General features: G+C 42.9%; 2 protein-coding genes across 5 annotated transcripts in view; both read left to right on the forward strand.

The window, feature by feature from the left end:
* Positions 1–17,962: 17,962 nt before the first annotated feature.
* The window catches only part of LOC135098968 (26S proteasome non-ATPase regulatory subunit 10-like), a 9,653-nt gene continuing 115 nt past the window's right edge, over positions 17,963–27,500 (forward strand). Inside the window, exons 1-3 of the mRNA XM_064001419.1 lie at positions 17,963–17,969; positions 24,794–25,011; positions 26,223–26,438. Coding sequence (XP_063857489.1) covers positions 17,963–17,969; positions 24,794–25,011; positions 26,223–26,438 — 441 coding nt within the window. The remainder of the gene's footprint in view (positions 17,970–24,793; positions 25,012–26,222; positions 26,439–27,500) is intronic.
* The window catches only part of LOC135098972 (serine/threonine-protein phosphatase 6 regulatory ankyrin repeat subunit B-like), a 37,896-nt gene continuing 35,125 nt past the window's right edge, over positions 24,730–27,500 (forward strand). For 3 of the 4 annotated variants that reach the window (XM_064001438.1, XM_064001441.1, XM_064001442.1), the window contains exon 1: positions 24,730–24,997. The gene's annotated coding sequence lies outside the window, so the exon portion shown is untranslated. Of the gene's footprint in view, positions 24,998–26,233; positions 26,439–27,500 lie in introns of those variants that run through there. The other variant, XM_064001439.1, reaches the window with a different exon arrangement.

The following is a 27,500-nucleotide window of genomic DNA, read 5'->3' on the forward strand; positions in this document are numbered from 1 at the left end:
TGCTTTCCTGTCCTTTTTTTCTACTATCACTCTAGTAATCCTAGGTCAAGTCACCTCGTGAGAACTGCAAGGTGTGTTGTGGCCTGTTTTTCCATGTAATTCTATGTGTAATTCTATGTAATTGTAGTTAAATCAGTAACTAAAGTAGTTCAAACACAATCCAACCTAACCTAACATAACCTAACCTCACCTAACGAACCAATTCTAGCCTCACCTAACCCAACCAAACCACCCTTAACCCAACCTGATCAAACCCAACCTTACCCAACCAAACCAAACCAAACACAACCTCGCCTAACCAAACACCTCCAACCAAACCAGAGAGGGTGTGGAGAGAAACAGTGTGTGTGGATTGTTTCCAATTTCACAGGTATTGTACATCTCTCTCTCTCTCTCTCTCTCTCTCTCTCTCTCGCTCTCTCTCGTTTCCCTTCAGTTTACATCATTTAAGTGTTGTTAGGAAGATTTTTTGTGACTCATTAGTTTCCCCTTGAAAACAAAAAAGGGAGGAAAATAGAGTAAATGAGTGTGTGTGTGTGTGTGTGTGTGTGTGTGTGTGTGTGTGTGTGTGTGTGTGTGTGTGTGTGTGTGTGTGTGTGTGTGTGTGTGTGTGAAGGATTATTAATTAAGGGCTGGTAGTTTGTCTCAGGTGTGAACAAAAGTGCGTTAATTAGAAATGATGAGGTATATGACAGGAGAGAAATTATGAAGGGGGATGAAATGAGGATGATGGAAAAGCGGAGGAAGAGGAGAAGGAGGAGGAGGAGGAGGAGGAGGAAGTGGAGGAGGAGGAGGAAAAAGAAGGAAGAAAAAAGTAGTAAAAAAGGTGAGAAGTAAAACGATTTATAGAGGTGCCAGACAGAGAGAGAGAGAGAGAGAGAGAGAGAGTCTGGACGTAGTACATTTGATTGGACGATATTGTAAACAGAGGAATGATGGGGGGAGGGGAGAGGAAAAGGGAGATAACACAGAAGAAAACTCTGGTATTCTCTTGTCTCTCACCATTTCTTCATCTACGTCACATCTTTCTTCTTCTCTCCTTCTCCTCCTCCTCCTCCTCCTCTTCCTCCTCCTCCTCTTCCTCCTCTTTCTCCTCCTTTCTTCCTCCATTCTTCCTTACTTTCCTTCATAATGGGTCTCTTCTTTCATTCTCCTCTGACACACACACACACACACACACACATATATATATATATATATATATATATATATATATATATATATATATATATATATATATATATATATATATATATATATATATATATATATATATATATATATAGCAGGCTGCGTGATTTAGCACAGCGTTAGTGCAGGCGCCCCTTATCCCAATCTGAGCCGTGGTCCAGGCGTCCTTCAGCATCCACCCCCCTCTGTCCCCCTGAGTCACACGGTACAGTCGCCCCTCTGCCAAGCACTGAGTCAAAGTCCAGGCGGCTGATAGATCATCTTCAGTTTGCGTCAAAGTTAAAACAATGTGAACCATAACAACTATACGTGGCTACAACATACCTCTACCCTCACCATGTCCTTACTCTACTTCATTTACTACGACTACGGCGACTACTACTACTACTACTACTACTACTACTACTACTACTAGTAGTAGTAGTAGTAGTAATAATAATAATACTACCTCTACTACTACTACTTCTACTACTACTACTACTACTACTACTACTACTTCTACTACTACTAATACTACTACTACTACTACTAATAATAATAATAATAATTATAATAATAATAACAATAATGATAATTATTATGATAATGATGATAATAATAATAATAATAATAATAATAATAATAATAATAATAATAATAATAATAATAATAATAACAATAATAATGATAATAATAATATTGCTACCACTACAACTACTGCCGCTGCTGTTGCATGACAACCCAGTGGGCGGTGTTGCCAAGGCAAGATAAAAGAGAGGTCGACAAGTGATAAAGGAGATAAGCTCCTCACCTGTGTGCACCCCTGCACGTACATGCAGACAACGCTTTATGACGCCGCCACCACATTGGTGTAGAAGCATCGCGGCAAGCACACTAAGGTTCACACTGTCGTGTACTCTGCTTATCTGGAAGTTTTTACTTCTTCATGCGTGGCACGTTTGTTTTCCATTCCTAACCGAAATGTTTCCACGGCAGTAGTTACTCCTGGTCTCCTTGCTCCTCCATGAGTGAGGTTTGTTTTCCATTCCTAACTGAAATGTTTCCACGGCAGTAGTTACTCCTGGTCTCCTTGCTCCTCCATGAGTGAGGCTGTTTACCATTCCTAACTGAAATGTTTCCACGGTAGTAGGCTCCTGGTCTCCTTGCTCCTCCATGAGTGAGGTTTGCCTCCGCGTCCACCTCCGTCCTAACACTTGCTTCTTTGCCTTATGTGCATTTATGCGTCACTAACCGCTTAGTGCCTGGCTTGTCCTGCGTAATCCAGCATCACATTTCGTTCAGGGGGAGGTTGTATGCCAGCAGCGAACAGCGGACGGCAGGCTGGACGGCAGGCTGACGGGAGGCTGATGGGAGGCTGACGGGAGGGTAGGGTGAGGGTGACGGGAGAGTGACGGGAGGGTGACGGGAGGGGCGAAGTGAAGGTGACGGGAGGGTGACGGAGGGGTGACGGGAAGAGTGACGAGAGAGGGTGACGTGAAGGGTGGACGGGAGGGTGGCGTAAGGGTGACGGGAAGGTGACGGAAGGGCGACGTGAAGATGACGGAAGGGTGACGGGAGGGTGACGGAAGAGCGACGTGAAGGTGATGAGGGTGACGGGAGGGCGACGAGAGGGCGACGGGAGGGTGACGGGAGGGTGACTGGAGGGTGACGGAAAGGTGACGGGAAGGTGACGGGAGGGTGACGAGTGACGACGGGAGGGTGACGGGAGGATGGCGTGAAGGTGACGGGAGGAAGACAGTGTGTGGACGGGATAGTGACGGAAAGGTGACGGGAAGGTGACGGGAGGGTGACGGGAGGGTGACGGGAAGGTGACGTGAAGGTGACGGGAGGGTGATGGGAGGGTGACAGGAGGGTGACGGGGGAGTGACGTGAAGGTGACGGGAGGATGACGGGGACACCCAACGTTCAATGTTTCAAAAGCTCAATTCCTCCATCTGTCACCTCGACACAACCTTCCAGACAACTATCCCTTCTTCACTCAACTTTCCCTCCTCTTCTACACTAAACATCTAAACTGGAAACTTCACATCTAATCTGTGGCTTCTATGAAGTTAGTCATTCGGAGTCTTCTCTGCCAGTTTCTTCCCCAGCCCCCAGCTGCTAACTCTGTACAGGGGCCTTATCCTTCCATGTATGGAGTAAGCTTCACATTTTTTTTTTTTTTTTTTTGTTGATCTACCTTTTTTTTTCATGTGTGAGGGGGTACCGGCCAAGGGCAACAAAACTGAAAAAAAAAAGGCCCTCTGAAAGTAGGTGGATCCCACTCATATTGTCTTTTTAGAGCAGTGTGGAATCTAAAGTTTTTCGTCTTATCAACTCTTCCCCTCTAACTGACTGGCTTCTCATCGCTGCAATGTTGCATCTCTGGCTGTCTTCTACCGCTATTTTCATGATAACTGCTCTTATCTTGCTAGCTGCATGCCTCCCCTCATCCTGCAGCCTGGCTGGACAAGACTTTTCTTCTTTCACTCACCCCTATTCTGTCCACCTCTCTCATGCAAGAGTTAACCAGTATTCTGAATCATTCATCCCTTTCTCTGGTAAACTCTGGAACTCCCTGCCTGCTTCTGTATTTGCACCTTCCCTATGATTTGAACTCTTTCAAGAGGGAGGTCTCAAGACATTGATATTTGATCATTCTATTTGGCATTGCTCTGGGAACTGGTATTTAGGTGGGTCCTTTTCTATTCAAATTTTGTTGCCCTTGGCCAGTGGCCCTCTTACAAAAAAAAAAAAAAAAAAAAAAAGATAATAGTAATAATTCATTGGGCTGCATCTAAAATTAAGAATACTGCAATACAATATTACAGTCAAATGCATTTATGAAACATTTCCAAAATATCAGGAATTAAGTGCATGTAGTAGTAGTAGTAGCAGTATTAGTAGTAGCAGTAGTAGTACTAGCAGTAGTAGTAGTAGTTGTAGTAGTAGTAGTAGTAGTAGTAGTAGTAGTAGTAGTAGTAGTAGTAGTAGTAGAAGTAGTAATAGTAGTAGTAGTAGTAGTAGTAGTTGTTGTTGTAGTAGTAGTAATAGGTAGTAGTAGTAGTAGTAGTAGTAGTAGTATTTTTTTTTTTTTTTTTTTTTTTTTTATGTAGGAAGGATACTGGCCAAGGGCAACAAAAATCTAATAAAAAAAAAACACTGAAATGCCAGTCCCTTAAAAGGGTCAAAGCTTGGTGGTCAAAAATTGGTGGATAAGTATCTTGAAACTTCCCTCTTGAAGGAATTCAAGTCATAGGAAGGTGGAAATACAGAAGCAGGCAAGGAGTTCCAGAGTTTACCAGAGAAAGGGATGAATGATTGAGAATACTGTTGGTCTCTTGCGTAAGCAGAGAGGTGGGACAGAATAGGAGTGAGAGAAAGAAGAAAGTCTTGTGCAGCGAGGTCAAGGAAGGAGGGGAGGCATGCAGTTAGCAAGATCAGAAGAGCAGTTAGCATGAAAATAGCGGTAGAAGACAGCTAGAGATGCAACATTGCGGCGGTGAGAGAGAGGCTGAAGACAGTCAGTTAGAGGAGAGGAGTTGATGAGACGAAAAGCTTTTGATTCCACCCTGTCTAGAACAGCAGTATGAGTGGAACCCCCCAGACATGTGAAGCATACTCCACACATGGACGGATAAGTTTGCACAGAGTTAGCAGCTGGGGGGTGAGAAAAACTGGCGGAGACGTCTCAGAACACCTAACTTCATAGAAGCTTGTTTTAGCTAGAGATGAGATGTGAAGTTTCCAGTTCAGATTAGCAAGTAAAGGACAGCATCGAGGATGTTCAGTGTAGAAGAGGGGGACAGTTGAGTGTCATTGAAGAAGAGGGGATAGTTGTCTGGAAGATTGTGTCGAGTTGATAGATGCGAGGAATTGAGTTTTTGAGTGCATTGAACAATACCAAGTTTGGAATTGCCCAATCAGAAATTCTTAGAAAGATCAGAAGTCAGGCGTTCTCTGGCTTTCTGCGTGAGAAGCTACCTCCTGAAGGGTTGATTGCCCATGAAAAGACGTGGAAAGGTGCAGGGTGGTATCATCAGCACAGGAGTGGATAGGACAAGAAGTTTGGTTTAGAAGATCATTAATGAATAATAAGAAGAGAGTGGGTGACAGGACAGAACCCTTGAGGAACACCACTGTTAATAGATTTAGGAGAAGAACAGTGACTTGCCACCACAGCAGCAATAGAACGGTCAGAAAGGAAACTTGAGATGAAGTTACAGAGAGAAGGATAGAAACCGTAGGAGGGTAGTTTGGAAATCAAAGCGAGTTGCCAGACTCCTATCAAAGGCTTTTGATATGTCTAAGCTGCAATAGTAAAAAGTTTCACCAAAGTCTCTAAAAGAGTAGCTAGTAAGTAGTAGTAGTAGTAGTAGTAGTAGTAGTAGTAGTAGTAGTAGAACAAACGAGTAGTAGTAATTAGCAGTAGAACAAACAGCTGATAGTAATAATAGTAGTAACAAACGTTAGTAATAGTAGTAAAACAAACTGGTAATAGTAGTAGTACAACACATATGCGGTAGTGGTAGTGGTAGTAGTAGTAGTAGTAGTAGTAGTAGTAGTAGTAGTAGTAGTAGTAGTAGTAGTAGCAGAGCAAAGAACAACAATAAGAGTAGAAGTAAAACAATTATGAATTACAATAAAATAAACTTTTTAACAAATATCACAATAAAAATGAGAATCTTACAGCAAATAGTGAAAATAATAATAATTAAGAAAAACAATTGCAAATTTTGGTGATTATACAAAAGGGATTAAATACATCTTTTAAATAGGGCAAGATTACCATTATTAACAAGACTCTTGATATCTACGGAGAGTGAATTCCACCCCGTGAGGTTCAGAGCACAACAAACTGTTTGGAAAGAGGACTGTTCTGTAGTGTGGACACGTTAGGGTCAGACATAATTACCTCGAGCATTAGGTGAAGTGCTTACCAGTCTGAAAGGTTGTGTTCCCTGATGCTGTGTGATGCATTTGTAACAAATATATGTAAGCTATCAATAGTTCGTGCCATCCAACAGTACATTTGTGTCATCTGCATGTACAGTATATTTCAATTCAGAGCTTACATAAATAATGTCATCAATATATACGACTAAAAGAATAGGTCCTTAAATTAATCCCTGCGAAATAATTGTTAATTGGCTTTAACAAGAGTACGTTGAATTACTATATATACTGTTTGATATAGGTTGTGTCTGCGGGAGGGGGGTGAAGAGAGGATGATGGGGGATGACGGGAGGGTGACGGGGGATGACGGGAGGGTGGCGTGGGAGTGATTAGAGGTGGTGAAGGGGGCAGGTGACTGATGGGCGACGGGGGCTGTGATTCCCTGCAGTCCTGTCTTCCTGCCTTACCAGATTCATGCTGTGTTCTTCTGACAGTAATGGATGGCAAGGTTTCTTTTATACTACTTATTTCATTTTTTCCCTAAATAAACAGCAGTTAACCAGTATTCTCAATCATTCATCCCTTTCTCTGGTAAACTCTGCTGCCTGCTTTTGTATTTCCACCTTTCTATGACTTGAACTCCTTCAAGAGGGAGATTTCAAGCACACTTATCCTTCAATTTTTTAATACCGCTTTGGACACTTTTCTGGGACTGGCATCTCAGTTGGAAAGCCTTTTTTTTTTTTTATTGGATTTTCGTTGCCCTTGGCCAGTGTCCCTCCTACATGTGAAAGAAAATGAAGCAAAGTGCCTGATTTTAGTGGGACCACATTTGCTTTGAACATCAGCAGGTTTTTGATTCAGAATTGTAATTAGTGACGTGCACAGGCATCCCATAAGCCTTACAGGAAGTGTGTGTAAATAAATGTAAGACATTTGTAGAACTTTTCTCCAACACGTGCCTGGGAAACAAATGACAATCCCTCGCCACTCAAAGGTCAAGGTTTCCCAAGAGCTGATTATTTCCATTGGAGGTTCCTCATCCCAGTCCACTTACTTGCTCCAAACTTCTCACACTAATCATTTCCAGTGGCATGGTTAGAGAGTTGATTAGCCCTAAAGGACCATAAACTTTACTTATGTTGCATAGCAAGCACCTCTTGCTGTTCCCCATCGTATATTCTGAATTGTAAGCGAGCGAGTCAGTGTGAGGATTCTGCCGCAGTCCCAACACATTTAATGTTGTCTCTCTGGCCAGAGAGCGTCAGCCTTCAAGCGTGGTGAGTGTGAGGCCTATTCTTAGAGTGGCATTGTGGCAGAGTCCACCACTGTGTTGGCTGCATCATAAATTTTGAGTGAGGAATTCTCATCATTAGCAGTGCCCTGGATATTTGGCAAAGTATACAGAGTTCTTGAGTGCAGTTTCTTTCTTTCTATCACTTATATTTTCTCAATTACTGGATCTCTTTCACCTCGTATTTCCTTTTCCCTCAGTTTTCCCTTTTATCCCAAAGCTTCCCCTTTCTTTTGCTTCCTTCGTCACTTTCCCTCTCCTCCTTTATTCTGTTCACAGGACCGCTGGGCACTCATCACACACACACACTGCCACTGACGAGCATGCAGCCACAACACGCTCGGTAATGAAATACTGAACAAATGCTGTGGAAGCTCAAATTTATAAATCTGAGCTTCAGGAGAAAGATGCCATGCTGGGAACCGAACCTGGGACCCGAGCATGAAGGCCCCGCACGTTACCGACCCAGCTGTAGGTGCACCGGCCTCCAGTGCTGAAGTGTGGCTGTGGGCTGTCTATTTTTGCGTCATCACACACACACACACACACACACACACACACACACACACACACACATGGAATGGAAACACAAGAAGAGATTAGAACATTTCTTGTTTTGTCGCCTCCTCCTCTCTTTGTGTCCTGTCAGTAACCGCAAACAATATCACTACTAATACTATTGCCTGTTATTGTGTGTGTGTATATATATATATATATATATATATATATATATATATATATATATAGAGAGAGAGAGAGAGAGAGAGAGAGAGAGAGAGAGAGAGAGAGAGAGAGAGAGAGAGAGAGAGAGAGAGAGAGAGAGAGAGAGAGAGAGAGAGAGAGAGAGAGAGAGAGAGAGAGAGAGAGAGAGAGAGAGAGAGAGAGAGAGAGAGAGAGAGAGAGAGAGAGAGAGAGAGAGAGAGAGAGAGAGAGAGAGAGAGAGAGAGAGAGAGAGAGAGAGAGAGAGAGAGAGAGAGAGAGAGAGAGAGAGAGAGAGAGAGAGAGAGAGAGAGAGAGAGAGAGAGAGAGATATATATATATATATATATATATATATATATATATATATATATATATATATATATATATATATATATATATATATATATATATATATATATATATATATATATATATATATATATATATATATATATATATATATATATATATTATAAATAACATCTGTCCCGCAGCTGGTGTGTATGGTGTTTACCGCACTGGCACTCGTATCAACTGGAATTATGAAGTGTCAGTGTCTTGTTGCAAGACCATGACTCAGTCCAGGCCAGAACCTTCTCCTTTGTCCTGTGTAGCCTGGCGGCGTTCAGGGAACATTTTCCATCACTCCTTATCAAGTATTCTGTTTGTTCATATTGTTGATAATGACGACTACCTGACCTATATTTGAGTGTCAGATTCAGAAAACCTCACAGGAACGTCTACCCGACAACGGGGTTTGCTTTATTAGGATGAAGTACTGTGGTATACTGCTGCAAGTATCACTTTTATCCACGTTGTACACATGTGGATGAATTTATACTTGTTCCATTTAAGCTCAAACACTGACAAGGACACTAAACAAGTGGCATTTCCTTGTCCTCTCCATCTCAGCCCTAGACATCTGCAGACGAGGCAAGCGTCGTCACTGAAGCCAGGAGGTGTAACACACCCCAGAATCAGTCATTGCTGCAGGAGGAGTTCATCGTGGCTGTCATTCAAAAAGTCTTCTAGGGATATATCTGCAATGAGGCGAGGTTGAAGCTGTTAAATTTACATTTTTTAGAGACGTAGGTTAAGAGGGGACCTGATAGAAGTCTTTCAGTGGTATAAGGGTTATAACACGGGAGATGTAAGCAAAAAGAATTCTTAGGATCAGCAACCAGGGTAGAACAAGAAATAAAGGGTTCAAGCTTGAAAAATTTAGGTTTTAGGAAGGAGATAGGAAAAAATTGGTTCTCAAATAGAGGGTGGTGGATGAGTGGAACGGACTCAGTAATCATGTAGTTAGTGCTAGGACACTAGAGAGCGTTAAGAGAAAATTAGACAAGCTTATGGATGGGGATAACAGATGGAAATAGGTAGGTGTGTTTGGTTACAGGGACTGCCACGTGTAAGCTTGGTCGTTTTCTGCAGCTTCCCTTATTTCCTATGCCTTAGTGTTCTTATATTCTCAGTGTTCTTATGATTCATTATTCATATTTACTTGCTGGGTGCTGGCGGCGCTGATTATATCTGTAAGATAAATGATAACAGATGTGATAATATCTTACCAGGTAAGAGGACAGACCTCCCGTCACGTGTCTCTGCCAAGTCTGAGAAGTAACTGGGCATTGATCTGAGAAGTAATTGCTATTCAAATGTTGAAGAAAGAAGTATATTAAAAACTAATGTTTCTTTTCTTCACGTTAAAAGTCAGTCAAGTCAGCAGTGCAATGAAAGTCAGCAGCCAGACAAACGGGTGTTGCTTCATGAATCAGTTCACCAACTTTGTTTTCCTACTGGCACAGACAGAAAAGGTCACGTGGTTGCTCCTGCGAGGTGATGGAAGTCATCAAATACAATGATTTTTCCAATGCCCGCCTCCCCAACTCCCGCCACCAGCAGTGTGATAGGAGGAGTAATCTTATCACTCTTTCCTCGCTTGTCGGCCGTTGGCGGTGGCGCGAACACGGATTGTGCCTCTGGTGGCACCACTGCAGCGGCGCTGGCAAGCTGAGGAGGTGAGTGTTGAGGCTGTTGCAGCGCCGAACCAGGTGGAAATGGTGATATTCACGATGATATTCACGTAGCATCGGCAATCATTATTTCTAGTCCTGTATCAGGTGTGTACTCCAGCAGTGCCTGTGTGTTCATATTCTCTGTCATCACTGAAAACACTAAGTGAGGGCCGGAGGGCCGAGCGAGGGGTCAGTGTGAAATTGATTCAGGATACCTTGTTAATATATGTTACACACATACACACACACACACAATATATATATATATATATATATATATATATATATATATATATATATATATATATATATATATATATATATATATATATATATATATATATATATATATATTCTAAATCTCATCTTCTTTTCCTCACTGAAACTTAGGTGTCTGAGGCAACTGACAGTAGCCCCTTTTCTGTTCCCTCCTACTTTCTCTATCCTCATTTTCTGATCCAAAGCTGGATGCTGTGTTTAGGTGCGTAAACACTTAACCTGCTCTCGTGCCCACGCTCTTGAATCTTCCGAGTTTTCCACCATCTGGCTACGACTACAGAGTCGCTCTCATACTAAATTTATCTGTGCTGTATACCTCTCTCCTAACTCCTCTGACTATAAGAAATTCTTTGACTACTTAACTTCCAAAGTGGAGCACACTCTGACCCTCTTCCTCCCTTTTGCAGAGATCTCCATTCTTGGAGACTTGGCTGCTCACCACCAGCTTTGGCTTTCCTCTCCCTTCACAGACCATCCTGGTGAACTAGCCTACAACTTTGCTATCCTCCATGACCTAGAGCAATTGGTGCAACACCCTACTCGTATTCCTGACCGTCTTGGAGATACGCCCAACATTCTTGACCTTTTCCTGACTTCTAATCCTTCTGCTTATGCTGTCACCCTTTCTCCTCCGTTGGGCTCCTCCGATAACAATCACATATCTTTATCTTGTCCTATCACTCCAATCCCTCCTCAGGATCCCCCTAAGCGAAGGTGCCTCTGGCGTTTTGCCTCTGCTAGTTGGGGGGACCTGAGTGAGGTATTTTGCTGATTTTCCTTAGAATGACTACTGTGCTTCCGTGTCAGAGACCTGTCTTCAGTGCGCTGAGCGCATAACAGAGGTGATAGTGTCTGGCATGGAGGCGTACATTCCTCACTCTTTTTCTCGTCCTAAACCTTTCTAAACCTTGGTTTAACACAGCTGGTTCTCGTGCTATACATGATAGAGAGGTGGCCCACAAAAGGTACTTAAGCCTTCCATCACCAGAATCTCATGCACTTTATATTTCTGCCCTGAACCATGCCAAGTCTGTTCTCCAATTAGCCAAAAACTCCTTCATTAACAGAAAATGTCAAAACCTTTCAAGATCTAACTCCCCTCGTGATTTCTGGCATCTAGCCAAAAATATCTCCAATAACTTTGCTTCTTCTTCTTTCCCTCCTCTATTTCAACCAGATGGCACCATCATGGCTATCATATCTATTTTCTAAAGCTGTGAACTCTTTGCTCAAACCTTTGCTAAAAACTCTACCTTGGACGATTCTGGGCTTGTTCCTCCCTCTCCTCCACCCTCTGACTACTTCATGCCATCTATTAAAATTCTTCGTAATGATGTTTTCCATGCCCTCGCTGGCTTTCAAAACCCTCGGAAGGCTTATGGACCTGATGGGGTCCCTCCTATTGTTCTCCGAAACTGTGCCTCCGTGCTTGCACCTTGGTTAGTCAAACTCTTCTTTCAGCTCTGTCTGTCAACATCTACCTTTCCTTCTTGCTGGAAGTTTGCCTACATTCAACCTGTTCCTAAAAAGGGTGACCGTTCTAATCCCTCAAACTACCGTCCTATTGCTTTAATTTCCCAATCTATCTAAATTTTTTTTGAATCAATCCTCAACAGAAAGATTTCTAAACATCTACTACTTCACAACCTTCTATCTGATCGCCAGTATGGGTTCCGTCAAGGCCGCTCTACTGGTGATCTTCTGGCTTTCCTTACTGAGTCTTGGTCACCTTCTTTAGGAGATTTTGGTGAAACTTTTACAAGGTTATTTTGACATATCAAAAGCTTTTGATAGAGTCTGGCACAAAGCTTTGATTTCCAAACTACCCTCCTACGGCTTTCTATCCTTCTCTCTGTAATTCTCATCTCAAGTTTCCTTTCTGACCGTTCTATTGCTGCTGTGGTAGACGGTCACTGTTCTTCTCCTAAATCTATTAACAGTGGTGTTCTTCAGGGTTCTGTCCTGTCACCCACTCTCTTCTTATTATTCATTAATGATCTTCTAAACCAAACTTCTTGTCCTATCCAATTCTACGCTGATGATACCACCCTTGCACTTTTCCACGTCTTTTCATAGACGTCCAACCCTTCAGGAGGTAAATATATCACGCTTGGTGTACAGAACGCCTGGGACTTCTGATCTTTTCTAAAATTTCTGATTGGGGCAGAGTAAAACTTGGTATTGTTCAATGCCTCAAAAACCTCAATTTCTCCATCTATCAACTCGACACAACCTTCCAGACAACTACTATCCCCTCTTTCTTCAATGACACTCAACCTTCCCCCTCTTCTACACTGAACATCCTCGGTCTGTCCTTCACTTATAATCTGAACTGGAAACTTCACATCTCATCTCTAGCTAAAACAGCTTCTAAGTAGTTAGGTGTTCTGAGGCGTCGCTGCCAGTTTTTCTCACCCCCCCAGCTGCTAACTCTGTACAAGGGCTCCTATCCGTCTACGTATGGAGTATGCTTCTCACATGTCTGGGGGGTTCCAATTACACCGCTTTTCCAGACAGGGTGTAATCGGTGTTTTTCGTCTCATCAACTCCTCTCCTCTAACTGACTGTCTTTCTAAGCCTCTCTCTCAACGCCGCAATGTTGCATATCTAGCCGTCTTTTACCGCTATTTTCACAGCTATCCGCTCTTCTGATCTTGTTAACCGCACGCCTCCCCTCCTTCCGCGGCCTCGCTGCACAAGACCTTCTTCTTTCTTTCACCCCTATTTTGTCCATCTCTCTAATGCAAGAGCAACCGGTATTCTCAATCATTCATCCCTTTCTCTGGTAAACTCCCGAACTCCCCTGCCTGCTTCGGTATTTCCACCTTCCTATGACTTGAATTCCTTCAAGAGGGAGGTTTCAAGACACTTATCCACCAATTTTTGAACACTTGCTTTGACCCTCCTTTACGGGACCGGCATTTCAGTGGGCAGTGATGGTTATTAGATTTTTGTTGCCCTTGGCCAGTGTCCTTCCGTATAAAAAAAAAAAAAAAAATATATATATATATATATATATATATATATATATATATATATATATATATATATATATATATATATATATATATATATATATATATATATATATATATATATATATATATATATATATATATATATATATATATATATATATACAGTCACACACACACAACTCTGTATACCTCCCATGTGTAGTGGGTGAGTCTGTATAGCCTACCTGTGGCTCCAGGCCACAGGTACTCGTGACAGCATGAGTCGCCAGCCGGGGAGTGCACACTTTTATTCCAATGAACGTGGCACTTCAAGGTCAAGTGGTGGAGTTTGGGGCAAACAATTACACCGCTCTTGTATCTTTACTGTTGTGGATATCCCACACCATTATTGTGTGCACGACTAGTCTGTCCCGCGACTATGAAATATTTCTGTCGCGCGACTGTCGCTGTGTCAGGGATCCCACTGTGATGAACACACACACACACATGTATAGTACTCAAGGAGGCGTTGTGTAATAGGACACCTGAGAGTGGCGAGGACTGTGGTGCAGCTGATTCAGGCGCCAGCACTGCTCATGAATGTAACTGTTGTGTGATCTGTGTCAGTGTCTGTCAGCAGACACAGACGAGAGAGCAGCACGCGCCCCGCATCCCGCCATGGCGTCCAGCCAAACTGGGACTCATCAGGGAAATGGTTTGTAGCTGATATGGATGTACCTGCTAACACAGGCGGGATAAATGGTACTACTGGTACTCGTATTCTTCTTTATCTTATCATCTTCATCTTTCATCATTATAGTTTTTATTATAATTATTAGAGGAGTTAGAGGAGAATAAGTTAGAGGAGAGGAGTTGAGGAGACGAAAAGCTTTTCATTCTACCCTATGTAAAAAGTTGGTATGAGTGGAACCCCCCAGATATGTGATATATATCCATACAGAATTACCAGCTGGAAGGATGAAAAAAAAAAAATTGGACGGGGACGACTCAGGAACGACTAACTTCTGCAGAAGTTGTTTTAATATAGAGACAGAGATGTGAAGTTTCCAGTTCAGATTATAAGTAAAGGATAGACCGAGGATGTTCACGGCAGAATAAGGGGACAGTTGAGTGTCACGGAAGAAGAGGGGATAGTTGTTTGGAAGGTTGTTGCCAAGCTGATAGATGAAGGAATTGAATTTCTGAGGCATTAAACAATATTAAGTTTGCTCTGTGCCAATCAGAAACCTTTTTTTTTAGAGAAATCAGAAGTCAGGCGTTCTGTGGTTTCCCTGCGTGAAATTTTTACTTCCTGAAGGGTTGACCGCCCATGAAAAGACGTGGAAAAGTGCATGGGAAAAATTACCGGCGTAGGAGTGGATAGGACGAGAAGTTTGGTTTAGATGACCATTGATGAATATTAGGAAGAGAGTGGATGAGAGGATAGAACTCCGAGAAACACCACTGTTAATAGATTTAGAAGAAGAACAGTGACCGTCTACCACAGAAGTAATAGAACGGTCTGAAAGGAAACTAGGTATGCGTTATAAAGAGAAGAGATGGAAGCCGTAGGAGGGTAGTTTTGGAAATCAAAGGTTTGTGCCAGACTCTGTTGTAAGTTTTTTTGATATGTCTAAGGCAACAGTAAAAGTTACACCAAAATCTCTAAAAGAGGATGACTAAGACTTAGTAAGGAAAGTCAGAAGATCACCAGTAGAAGCGGCCTTGATACAGAACGCATACTGACGATCAGATAGAAGGTTTTGAAGTGATAGATGTTTAAGAATCTTCTTTGTTGAGGATAGATTCAAAAACTTTAGATAGGCAGGAAATTAAAGCAATAGGATGGTAGTTTGAGGGATGAGAGAGAGGGCAAGGAAAATCACATTGCGAAGGATTGACATAGCATGTAGTAGTCAAAGGGTGGGAGAGAGGGAAGCATAAACTCTGGAATTATCAAAGGTAGAGTTTTTAGCAAAGGTCTGAGCGAAGAGTTCAGCTTTAGAGATAGAGGAGATGACAGTGGTGCCATCAGGAGGAAAAAAAGAAGAAGCAAAGTTATTGGAGATGTTTTTGGCAGAAGTCACGAAGGGAGTGAGTATTTTGAAAGATATTGACACTTTCTATTAATAAAGCAAGTTTTTGGCCAGGTTGAAAACAGACATGGCATGATTCTGGGCAGAAATATAAAGGGCATGAGATTCAGGTGACAGAAGGCTCTGGCACCAGTGCTCAGGGGCACCTCTGTATTATCTATGGCACGAGAACAGGCTGTGTTAAAACCAAGGTGTGGAAGGTTTAGGTCGAGAGAAAAGAGTGAGGAATGTACGCCTCCATGCCTGACACTATCACCTCTGTTATGTGCGCTCGGCACACTGAGACGTGTCTCTGATATGGAAGCAGCAGTCATTCCCCCAAATTAGAAGAGCCAAAACAGCATAATGCAGCTCCTCTGAAGAGAGAGGTCTCCCCAAGCTGGTGGTGAACACTGAAGTCTCCAAGAATGGAGATCTCTGCAAAAGGGAAGAGGGTCAGAATGTGCTCCACTTTGAAAGTTAAACAGTCAAAGAATTTCTTATAGTCAGAGGAGTTAGGTGAGAGGTATACCAGGAGATGAATTTAGTTTGAGAGTGACTTCAATGTAGTCGTAGACAGATGGTGGAAAACTTGAGGGATTGAGATAGCGTGGGCATGAGAGCAGGAAAGACAAAGGTGCTACATAAATGCAACATCCAGTTATTTTGGTTGAAAATAAGAATTAGTAGGAGGGAAAAGAAATGGGGATACGCAAGTTGTCTTCAGACATCTGAGTTTCAGTCAGGAAAAGAAGATGAGGTTTAGTAGAGGAGAGGTGGTGTTCTACAGATTGAAAATTATATCTTAGACCACAAATGTTGCAGAAGTTAACGAAGAAAAAGTTGAGGGTGTCAACAAACTTAAGGTCAATACCAGAAGAGCAGCCTGACTTGGGGACACTTGTGGTCACCTCCTAAGAGGCTGGTGAAGGAGTCGCTATGTAAATTTTGAATCAGGAGTGAAGAGTGTGTGTGTGAAATTATTAGATGCATGTATTTTTGTGTGAAGGAAGAGTTGACTGCCCCCTTTTGTCGTGACACACAAAGGGAAACGTTCAGTGAGGTCAAAGCTGGGCATATTTAATGATAAGTTCACAGTATCCCCCGATTCAGTGCATTAGACCTGACTCTCTAAATAGTATAAACTAGTATATAAAGCAGCAGTGAAAAGTAGTATATAATTGAGAGAAGGAGGCAGTAGACACCTGCCGAAACGACAATTACTCCCAGTGAGGTCTAAAGCACTGTTCAGGGGGTACTGTGAACTTATCATTAAATCCAGCTGTGACCTCCATGAACGCTTCCCTTTAAAATCTCACAACACAAGGGGGCAGTTGCCACCTGCCCTTGGAAGACAACTCTCTTCCTCCACACAAAACTACAAGCATCTAATAACACACACACCCTTCACTGTACTTCAAAATCATCATGTACTCCTACACCAGCCTCGGAGTCCCCATCTGGGGAGGGGACCATGAATGTCCCCAGGTCGGACTGCCTTTCTGTCGACGACCCAAAGTGTCTTGACACCCCCTCAACTTTTTCTTCATTAACTTCTGCAATATCTGCGGTCTAAGATTTAATTTTCAATCTGTAGAACACCACTCTCTCCTCTTCTAAACCTCACCTTCTTTCCTCTTACTGAAACTCAGGCGTCTGAGGCAACTGACAGTAGCCCCTTTTCTGTTCCCTCCTACTTTCTCTATCCTCATTTTCGATCCAAAGCGTGGATGCTGCAATATGTGCACCATTTTAACCTGCTCTCGTCAACACGCTCTTGAATCTTCTGAGTTTTCCACCATCTGGCTACGACTACATGAGTCACTCTCAAAACTAAATTTATCTGTGCTGTATACCTCTCACCTAACTCCCTCTGACTATAAGCCTCTTTGACTGTTTAACTTCCAAAGTGGAGCACATTCTGACCCTCTTCCCTTTTGCAGAGATCTCCATTCTTGGAGGACTTCAATGTTCACCACCAGCTTTGGCTTTCCTCTCTCTCTTCACTGACCATCCTGGTGAACTAGCCTACAACTTTGCTATCCTCCACAACCTAGAGCAATTGGTGCAACACATCTTCACTCGTATTCCTGACCGTCTTGGAGATACGCCCAATATTCTTGACCTTTTCCTGACTCCTCTAATCCTTCTGCTTATGCTGTCACCCTTTCTTCTCCGTTGGGCTCCTCCGATCACAATCTCATATCTTTATCTTGTCCTATCACTCCAATCCCTAATCAGGGATCCCCCTAAGCGAAGGTTGTGCCTCTGTGCGTTTTGCCTCTGCTAGTTGGGGGGACCTGAGGAGGTATTTTGCTGATTTTCCTTGGAATGACTACTGCTTCCGTGTCAGAGACCTGTCTTTGTGTGCTGAGCGCATAACAGAGGTGGATAGTGTCTGTCATGGAGGCATACATTCCCCACTCTTTTTCTCCACCTAAACCTTCCAAACCTTATTTAACACAGCTTGTTCTCGTGCTATACATGATAGGAGAGATGGCCCACAAAAGGCACTTAAGCCTGTTTTCATCACCAGGATTCTCATGCACTTTATATTTCTGCCTCGGAACCATGCCAAGTCTGTTCTCCAACTAGCCAAAAACTCCTTCATTAACAGAAAATGTCAAAACCTTTCAAGATCTAACTCCCCTCGTGATTTCTGGCATCTAGCCAAAAATATCTCCAATAACTTTGCTTCTTTTTCTTTCCCTCTCTTTATTCTCAAAACTGCAGATGGGCACCACTGCTATCACATATATTTCTAAAGCTGAACTCTTTGCTCAAACCTTTGCTAAAAAACTCTACGTTGGACGATTCCTGGGCTTGTTCCTCCTTCCCCTCCTCCACCCTCTGACTACTTCATGCTACCTATTAAAATTCTTCGCAATGATGTTTTCCATGCCCTTGCTGACCTAAACCCTCGGAAGACTTATGGACCTGAGGAGGGTCCCTCCAATTGTTCTCCGAAACTGTGCCTCCGTGCTTGCACTTTGCTTTCAGTCAAACTCTTTCAGCTCTGGTTCTGTCAACATCTACCTCTTCCTTCTTGCTGTGAAGTTTGCCTACATTCAGCATGTTCCTAAAAAGGGTGACCGTTCTAATCCCTCAAACTACCGTCCTATTGCTTTAATTTCCTGCCTATCTAAAGTTTTTGAATCTATCCTCAACAAGAAGATTCTTAAACATCTATCACTTTCACAACCTTCCAGGTCTGATTCGCCAGTACGGGTTCCGTCAAGGCCGCCTCTACTGGTGATCTTCTGGCTTTCCTTACTGAGTCTTGGTCATCCTCTTTTAAAGATTTTGGTGAAAACTTTTGCTGTTGCCTTGGACATATCAAAAGCTTTTGATAGAGTCTGGCACAAAGCCTTGATTTCCAAGCTACCCCTCCTACGGCTTCTTATCCTTCTCTCTGTAACTTCATCTCTAAGTTTCCTTTCTGGACCGTTATATTGCTTCTGTGGTAGACGGTCACTGTTCTCTTTCTCCTAAATCTATTAACAGTGGTGATGCTCAGGGCTTCTGGTCTCCTGTCACTCCACTCTCTTCTTATTATTCATTAATGATCTTCTAAACCAAATTTCTTTTCCTATCCACTCCTACGCTCATGATATCACCCTGCGACTTTTTCACGTCTTTTCATAGACGTCCAACCCCTTCACGAGGTAAACATTTCACGCAGGGAAAAGGCTTCACAGAACGCCTGACTTCTGATCTTTCTAAAATTTCTCAGATTGGGGCAGCAGCAAACTTGGTATTGTTCAATGCCTTAAAAACTCAATTCCCTCCATCTATCAACTCGGACACAACCTTCCAGACAACTATCCCCCTTCTTCAATGACACTCCAACTGTCCCCCCCTTCTACATTGAACATCCTCGGTCTGTCCTTTACGTATAATCTGAACTGGAAACTTCACATCTTATCTCTAGTTAAAACAGCTTCTATGAAGTTAGGTGAAATTTCTGAGACGTCTCCGCCAGTTTCACAGACCCCCCAGCTGCTGCATAATCTCCTGTACAAGGGCCTTATCCGTCCATGTATGGAGTATGCTTCACATGTCTGGGGGGTTCCACTCGTACTGCTTCTTCTAGACAGGGTGGAATCAAAAGCTTTTTCGTCTCATCAACTCTCTCCTCTAACTGACTGTCTTCAGCCTCTCTCTCACCGCCGCAATGTTGCATATCTAGCTGTCTTCTACCGCTATTTTCATGCTAACTGCTCTTCTGATCTTGCTAACTGCATGCCTCCCTCCTCCCGCGGCCTCGCTGCACAAGACTTTCTTCTTTCTTCTCACTCCTATTCTGTCCACCTCTCTAACGCAAGAGTTAACCAGTATTTTCAATCATCAATTCATCCCTTTCTCTGGTAAACTATGGAACTCCCTGCCTGTTTCTGTATTTCTACCTTCCTATGACTTGAATTCCTTCATGAGGGAGGTTTCCCAAGACACTTATTCATCAATTTTTGAATACTGCTTTGACCCTTTATGGAACTGGCATTTTCAGTGGGCATTTTTTTATTGATTTTTGTTGCCCTTGGCCAGTGTTCCTCCTACCATAAAGAAAAAAAAAATATGTAGTAGTAGTAGTAGAAGTAGTAGTAGTAGTAATAAAAGTAGTAGGAGTAGCAGGAGTAATACTAGTAGTAGTAGTAGTAGTAGTAGTAGTAGTAGTAGTAGTAGTAGTAGTAGTAGGGGAGTAGTAGTAGTAGTAGTAGTAATAGTAGTAGTAGAGTAGTAGTAGAGTAGAGGTAGAGTGAATTTATAGTTAACAACTAATGTTTATATTATAGAGTATTAGATATGGTTGGATGCCACAGTCATTAGCGAGAGCTGGGGCTAATGACCTCCAAGTAATGGAGCCCCTAATTGACACATCAATAAACATGGGGTGGAGGTATTATTTTAATAAGTAGTAGAAAAAAAAAAGTAGTAGTAGTAGTAGTAGTAGTAGCAGTAGTAATAGTAGTAGTAGTAGTAGTAGTAGTAGTAGTAGTAGGAGTACTAGTAGTAATAGTAGGAGTAGTAGTAGTAATAGTAGTAGTAGCAGTAGTAATAGTAGTAGTAGTAGTAGTAGTAGTAGTAGTAGTAGTAGTAGTAGTAGTAGTAGTAGTAGTAGCAGCAGCAGCAGCAGGAGCAGCAACAGCAGCAACAGCATAGTAGTAGTAGTAGTAGTAGTAGTAGTAGTAGTAGTAGTAGTAGTAGTATATAATAGCAATAGTAACAGTAGTAGAAGTAGTAGTAGTAGTAATAGTAGTAGTAGTAGTAGTAGTAGTAGTAGTAGTAGTAGTAGGAGTAGTAATAGTAGTAATATATAATAGCAATAGTAGTAGTAGTAGAAGTATTACTAGTAGTAGTAGTAGTAGTAGTAGTAGTAGTAGTAGTAGTAACAGTAGTATATAACAGCAGCAGTAGTAGTAATAGCAGTAGTAGTAGTAGTAGTAGTAGTAGTAGTAGTAGTAGTAGTAGTAGTAGTAGTAGTAGTAGTAGTAGTAGTAGTACTAGTAAACAACAGCAGCAGCAGTAGTAGTAGCAGTAGTAGTAGTAGTAGTAGTAATAGGAGGAGGCAGTAGACACCTGCCGAAACTGATAATTACTCCCAGTGAGGTCTAATGCACTGTTCAGGGGGTGCTGTGAACTTATCATTAAACCCAGCTGTGACCTCACTGAACGTTTCCCTTTGTGTTTCACAACACAAGGGGGACAGTCACAGCCTGCCCTCTAAAGACAACTCTCTCTTACTCCACACAAAACTACAGGCACCTAATAAACACACACACCCTTCACTCAAAAATTTTTAAATCATCATGGCGATTCCTACACCAGCCTCGGACTCCCCATCTGGGGAGGGGACCATAAATGTCCCCAGGTCGGACTGCCTTTCTGTTGACGACCCTAAGTGTCTTGACACCCCCCTCAACTTTTTCTCTCTCTCTTTCATTAACTTCTCTGCAACATTCAAGCGGTCACTAAGATCTAACTTTCAATCTGTAGAACACCACCTCTCCTCTTCTAAACCTCATCTTCTTTTTCCTCACTGAAACTCAGGTGTCTGAGGCAACTGACAGTATAGCCCCTTTTCTGTTCCCTCCTACTTTCTCTATCCTCATTTTCGATCCAAAGCTGGGATGCTGCGTGTATGTGCGCAATGACTTAACCTGCTCTCGTGCCCACGCTCTTGAATCTTCCGAGTTTACCACCATCTGGCTACGTGACTACAGAGTCACTCTCATACTAGAATTTATCTGTGCTGTATACCTCTCACCTAACTCCTCTGACTATAATAAATTCTTTGACTACTTAACTTCCAAAGTGGAGCACATTCTGACCCTCTTCCCTTTAGCAGAGGATCTCCATTCTTGGAGATTTCAATGTTCACCACCAGCTTTGGCTTTCCTCTCCATTCACAGACCATCCTGGTGAACTAGCCTACAACTTTGCTATCCTCCATGACCTAGAGCACCATTGGTGCAACACCCTACTCGTATTCCTGACCGTCTTGGAGATACGCCCAACATTCTTGACCTTTTCCTAACCTCTAATCCTTCTGCTTATGCTGTCACCCCTTTCTTCTCCGTTGGGCTCCTCCGATCACAATCTCATATCTTTATCTTGTCCTATCACTCTCCAATCCCTCCTCAGGATCCCCCTAAGCGAAGGTGCCTCTGGCGTTTTGCCTCTGCTAGTTGGGGGGACTTGAGGAGGTATTTTTGCTGATTTTCCTTGGAATGACTACTAAGCCTTCCGTGTCAGAGACCTGTCTTTGAAAATGCGCTGAGCGCATAACAGTGGTGATAGTGTCTGGCATGGAGAGGCGCACATTCCTCACTCTTTTTCTCGTCCTAAACCTTCTAAACCTTGGTTTAACACAGCTTGTTCTCGTGCTATACATGATAGAGAGTGTGGCCTACAAAAGGTACTTAAGCCTTCAATCACCAGAATCTCATGCACTTTATATTTCTGCCCGGAACCATGCCAAGTCTGTTCTCCAACTAGCCAAAAACTCCTTCATTAACAGAAAATGTCAAAACCTTTCAAAATCTAACTCCCCTCATGATTTCTGGCATCTAGCCAAAAAATATCTCCAATAACTTTGCTTCTTCATCTTTCCCTCCTCTATTTCAACCAGATGGCACCACTGCTATCACATCTATTTCTAAAGCTGAACTCTTTGCTCAAACCTTTGCTAAAAACTCTACCTTGGACGATTCCGGGCTTGTTCCTTCCTCTCCTCCATCCTCTGACTACTTCCATGCCATCTATTAAAATTCCTTTCGCAATGATGTTTCCCATGCCCTCGCTGGCCTAAACCCTCGGAAGGCTTATGGACTCTGATGTGTGGTCCCTCCTATTGTTCTCCGAAACTGTGCCTCCGTGCTTGCACCTTGCCTAGTCAAACTCTTTCAGCTCTGTCTGTCAACATCTACCTTTCCTTCTTGCTGGAAGTTTGCCTACATTCAACTCCTGTTCCTAAAAAGGGTGACCGTTCTAATCCCTCAAACTACTGTCCTATTGCTTTAATTTCCTGCCTATCTAAAGTTTTTGAATCAATCCTGAAACAGGAAGATTCTTAAACATCTATCACTTGTCACAACCTTCTATCTGATCGCCAGTATGGGTTCTACGTCAAGGCCGCTCTACTGGTGATCTTCTGGCTTTCCTTACTGGAGTCTTGGTCATCTCTCTCTCTTTAGAGATTTTGGTGAAACTTTTGCTGTTGCCTTGGACATATTCAAAAAGCTTTTTGATAGAGTCTGGCACAAAGCTTTTGATTTCCAAACTACCCTCCTGCGGTTTCTATCCTTCTCTCTGTAAATTCATCTTCAAGTTTCCTTTCTCTGGACCGTTCTATTGCTGCTGTGGTAGACGGTCCAGCTCGTTCTTTCTCCTAAAATCTATTAACAGTGGTGTTCCTCCAGGGTTCTGTCCTGTCACCCACTCTCTTCTTATTATTCATTAAATTGATCTTCTAAACCAAACTTCTTGTCCTATCCACTCCTACGCTGTGATGATACCACCTCTGCACTTTTCCACGTCTTTTCATAGACGTCCAACCCTTCAGGAGGTAAACATATCACGCAGGGAAGCCACAGAACGCCTGACTTTCCTGATCTTTCTAAAATTTCTGATTGGGGCAGAGCAAACTTGGTATTGTTCAATGCCTCAAAAACTCAATTCCTCCAATTCTATCAATCTCTGACATAAACTTCCAGACAACTATCCCCTCTTCTTCAATGACACTCAACTGTCCCCCTTCTTTCTACACTGAACATCCTCGGTCTGTCTCTTTACTTCATAATCTGAACTGGAAACTTCACATCTCATCTTCCTCCTAGCTAAAACAGCTTCTCATGAAGTTAGGTGTTCTGAGACGTCTCCGCCAGAAGTTTTTCTCACCCCCCAGCTGCTAACTCTGTACAAGGGCCTTATCCGTCCATGTGCATGGAGTATGCTTCACATGTCTGGGGTGGTTCCACTCATACTGCTGTTCTAGACAGGGTGGAATCAAAAGCTTTTCGTCTCATCAACTCCTCTCCTCTAACTGACTGTCTTCAGCCTCTCTCTCACTGCCGCTATGTTGCATATCTAGCTGTCTTTTACCGCTATTTTCATGCTAACTGCTCTTCTGATCTTGCTAACTGCATGCCTCCCCTCTTTCCGCGGCCTTGCTGCAGAAGACTTTCTTCTTTCTCTCACCCCTATTTTGTCCACCTTCTCTAACGCAAGAGTTAACCAGTAATCTCTCAATCATTCATCCCTTTCTCTGGTAAACTCTGGAACTCCCTGCCTGCTTCTGTATTTCCACCTTCCTATGACTTGAATTCCTTCAAGAGGGAGGTTTCAAGACACTTATCCCCCAATTTTTGACCACTGCTTTGACCCTTTAATGGGACTGGCATTTCAGTGGGCATTTTTTTTTATTAGATTTTTGTTGCCCTTGGCCAGTGTCCTTCTTACATAAAAAAAATAAATAAATAAAAAAAAATAAAATATCAATAGTGGTAGTAGTAGTAGTAGTAGTATAAAATATCAATAGTAGTAGTAATAATAGTAGTAGTAGTAGTAGTAGTAGTAGTAGTAGTAGTAGTAGTAGTAGTAGTAGTAGTAATATTGGCGTTATTAATGTAATGAATATGGTAAAAATGAGCGTGGATTCCTCCTTTGCGTTTTTTTAATCTACCCTTGTGGTAGGTGAGCAATTCATGGCGTCTTTTATTTTTGTCTTAGGAATTAAAAGGTATCAATTTTTACTCCCCCTCACACACACACACACACACACACACACACACACACACACACACACAGAAACTGGTTGCTGCCGAAAGAAGGAGGGGAAGGCAAGGGTGAGGTCGGCCATCGCCAGGGGTGCCAACCCTAAAGTCACCATCCCCACTGATGCAGGGGTGTCGGTGTGTCTGGTGACTGTGGCTGCCGGCAAGGGCCACCACCACCTGCTGCGTTGCTTACTGCAGGCGGGGCTGAATATAGAGGGTGGAGGCACCATCGACAGGACACCGCTGATGGAGGCTGCCGGGAAGGGCCACAACCAGACAGTGAAGGCACTGCTGACCCTCGGTGCGAACCCTCTGGCGACGGATAGTAAAGGTGAGGCTGTGCTGGTGGTGGTGGTGGTGGTGGTGGTGGTGGGGGTGGTGGTGGTGGGTAGTGGTGGGGGTGGTGGTGTTAGTGGTGGTGGTGGTACTGTAGGTGGTAAGGGTGGGAGTGAGTTGGAGTGTGGTGGTGATGATTTTAGTGGAGGTGGTGGTGTGGATGTGGGTGATGGTTGGGTGGTGAAGTACGAGGTGGTACGTAGGTGGTAAGGGAAGAGGTGCGTCTGGTGGTGGTGGTCATGGTGATGGTAATGGTGATGGTGGTGATGGTAATGGTTGTGGCGGTGGTGGTAGTGGTGGTGGTGGTGGTGGTAGTGATCATAATGATGGTCATAGTTCTGATGACAGTTGGTGGTGGTGGTGATGGTGGTGGTGAGGATAGTGGAGATGGTGATTGTGATGGTGATGGTGGTGGTAGTGGTGGTAGTAGTGATAATGATAGTGGTGGTGGTGATGGTGGTGGTGGGGGTGGCGGTAGCAGGGATAGTGGAAATGGGGATTGTGGTTGTGGTGGTGGTGGTGGTGGTGGTGGTGGTGGTGGTGGTGGTGGTTTGTACCTTTCAAATGACGATATCGTCTGTAATGGTAATTAGCAGTGCGTTTGTTTAATAACTTGTTTTGCTTCATTTCATCATCTTTTTGTCCGTGTTATTAGTGTTACTTTTACAATGAGTTTTAGTACTGGAACAACTTGTCTGCGTAGTGATGCATTGCTACTGCGTTATGCATATTAAAGTAAAACTAAAAAAAAAAGTTTTAGTGATAATTGAATTGTATGAATTACAATTTGAACTTTCTCTCTCTCTCTCTCTCTCTCTCTCTCTCTCTCTCTCTCTCTCTCTCTCTCTCTCTCTCTCTCTCTCTCTCTCTCATCCTGAACGAACGAACGAACGAAAGAAGGGACAGGCATATTAATCTTGATGATTAAAATAACAACAACAACAACAACAATAACAGTAATAATAATAATAATAATGATAATAATGATGATAATAATAATAATAATAATAATCATAATGATAATAATAATAATAATGATAATAATAATAATAATAATAATAATAATAATAATAATAATAATATAACATTTTCTGCTCACACACACACACACACACACAGGGAAGGACGGCCCTCCACCATGCTGCAGCGCGGGGCCAGAAGCAGTGCGTGGCGGCCCTCACGCCTGTCACCCCTCCCTACCCCCGCACACCTCGAGGCAGTCACGCCCGGTGCACGCCGCCAGTCACCGTGGCCACGTGGAGGTACTGGAGCAGCTGGCGGGTGCTGGCTGGCCCCTCACCGCTAGGGACAGTGATGGCGACACACCCCTGCACCATGCTGCGGCGGGCGGCAGTGTGACATGTCAGGAATGGCTGGAGCAGCGAGGTGGTGACCCGCGCGTGCAAAACAAGGCAGGACACACACCCAGGGACAAGGTAGGCAGTGGGGAGGGGCATGAGGGTGAGGGGAGCGGGGAGGGCAGGTAGGGAGGCAGCAACACTACTGCACCACCACCACCACCACCACCACCACACCACCCTCACAAGGCGTTTTACGAAAGCGCGGATTGGCATATCAAAAGCGCGGAAAACGTTGCTGATATATTGCTATCAAAAGCGCGTCAGAATATCAAGTCAAAAGCGCGTTTTTATCACTTACCTCTAAGTCAGATTGTTTATACGTTCAATAACGATCGTTCACCTGTTGTAGGAAAAATTGTATATTTGTTAATTAAGTATAGGATTGACCTTTTAAGTATATTCTTCTTGCACCTTAGTACAGGCTTGTCCTTGCAGTCCTTTATAAAACTTTAAAAAATTTTATAGAAACTGTATAAAAAATATGTGTCCATAAAACCAGTTTGTCATAAACCGACACTCTTGATCTTAACATAAGTAGCAGTCTGGAGCTTTCCTAGTACATCCATGAATACAAATATAGATGGGTGGGATGCATAAAATTGCTCATTGAAATGAGCATGAAAAGATTCGGCAACATTGTTCGTACGCTTTGTATTTGAGGGGATTTCAGCCCACAGCACTGGGGGATATCTTGACTCTGCTGTTACATAATTATCAACCAGATAGTCTGCAAAGCGAATACATCTTTTCACCTTGAGGTGCCTCTGTCATTACTTCCTCGACAAAGCAATCTTCTACATCTGTTGGGTCAATGAAATGTAGACCAAATGATAATTTCAGCCACTGGCCTATATCACTGTTGGTGTCCTTGTAATCCTTACTTAGGCCCAGGTTCTGAATTTTTCTCCACCATGCCTGGCACTAAATGAAATCTACAACATTTGATCACAGCGGTTGGAAATCTCTCTCTCAGAACAGTGAGCATGGCAAATTCAAAATCAACATGTATCACTGAGGGTTCCAGTTGCATATTCTTTGAGTTGCAAATGTCATTTAAACATTTCCACAGCTTTCTATAAATATCTTCAGACTGACCTGGCAAGAGGGCATACACTAATGGAATATAATGCCCTTTAC

Source organism: Scylla paramamosain, unplaced genomic scaffold (genome assembly GCF_035594125.1).
Source record: "Scylla paramamosain isolate STU-SP2022 unplaced genomic scaffold, ASM3559412v1 Contig96, whole genome shotgun sequence".
NCBI lineage: Eukaryota > Metazoa > Arthropoda > Malacostraca > Decapoda > Portunidae > Scylla > Scylla paramamosain.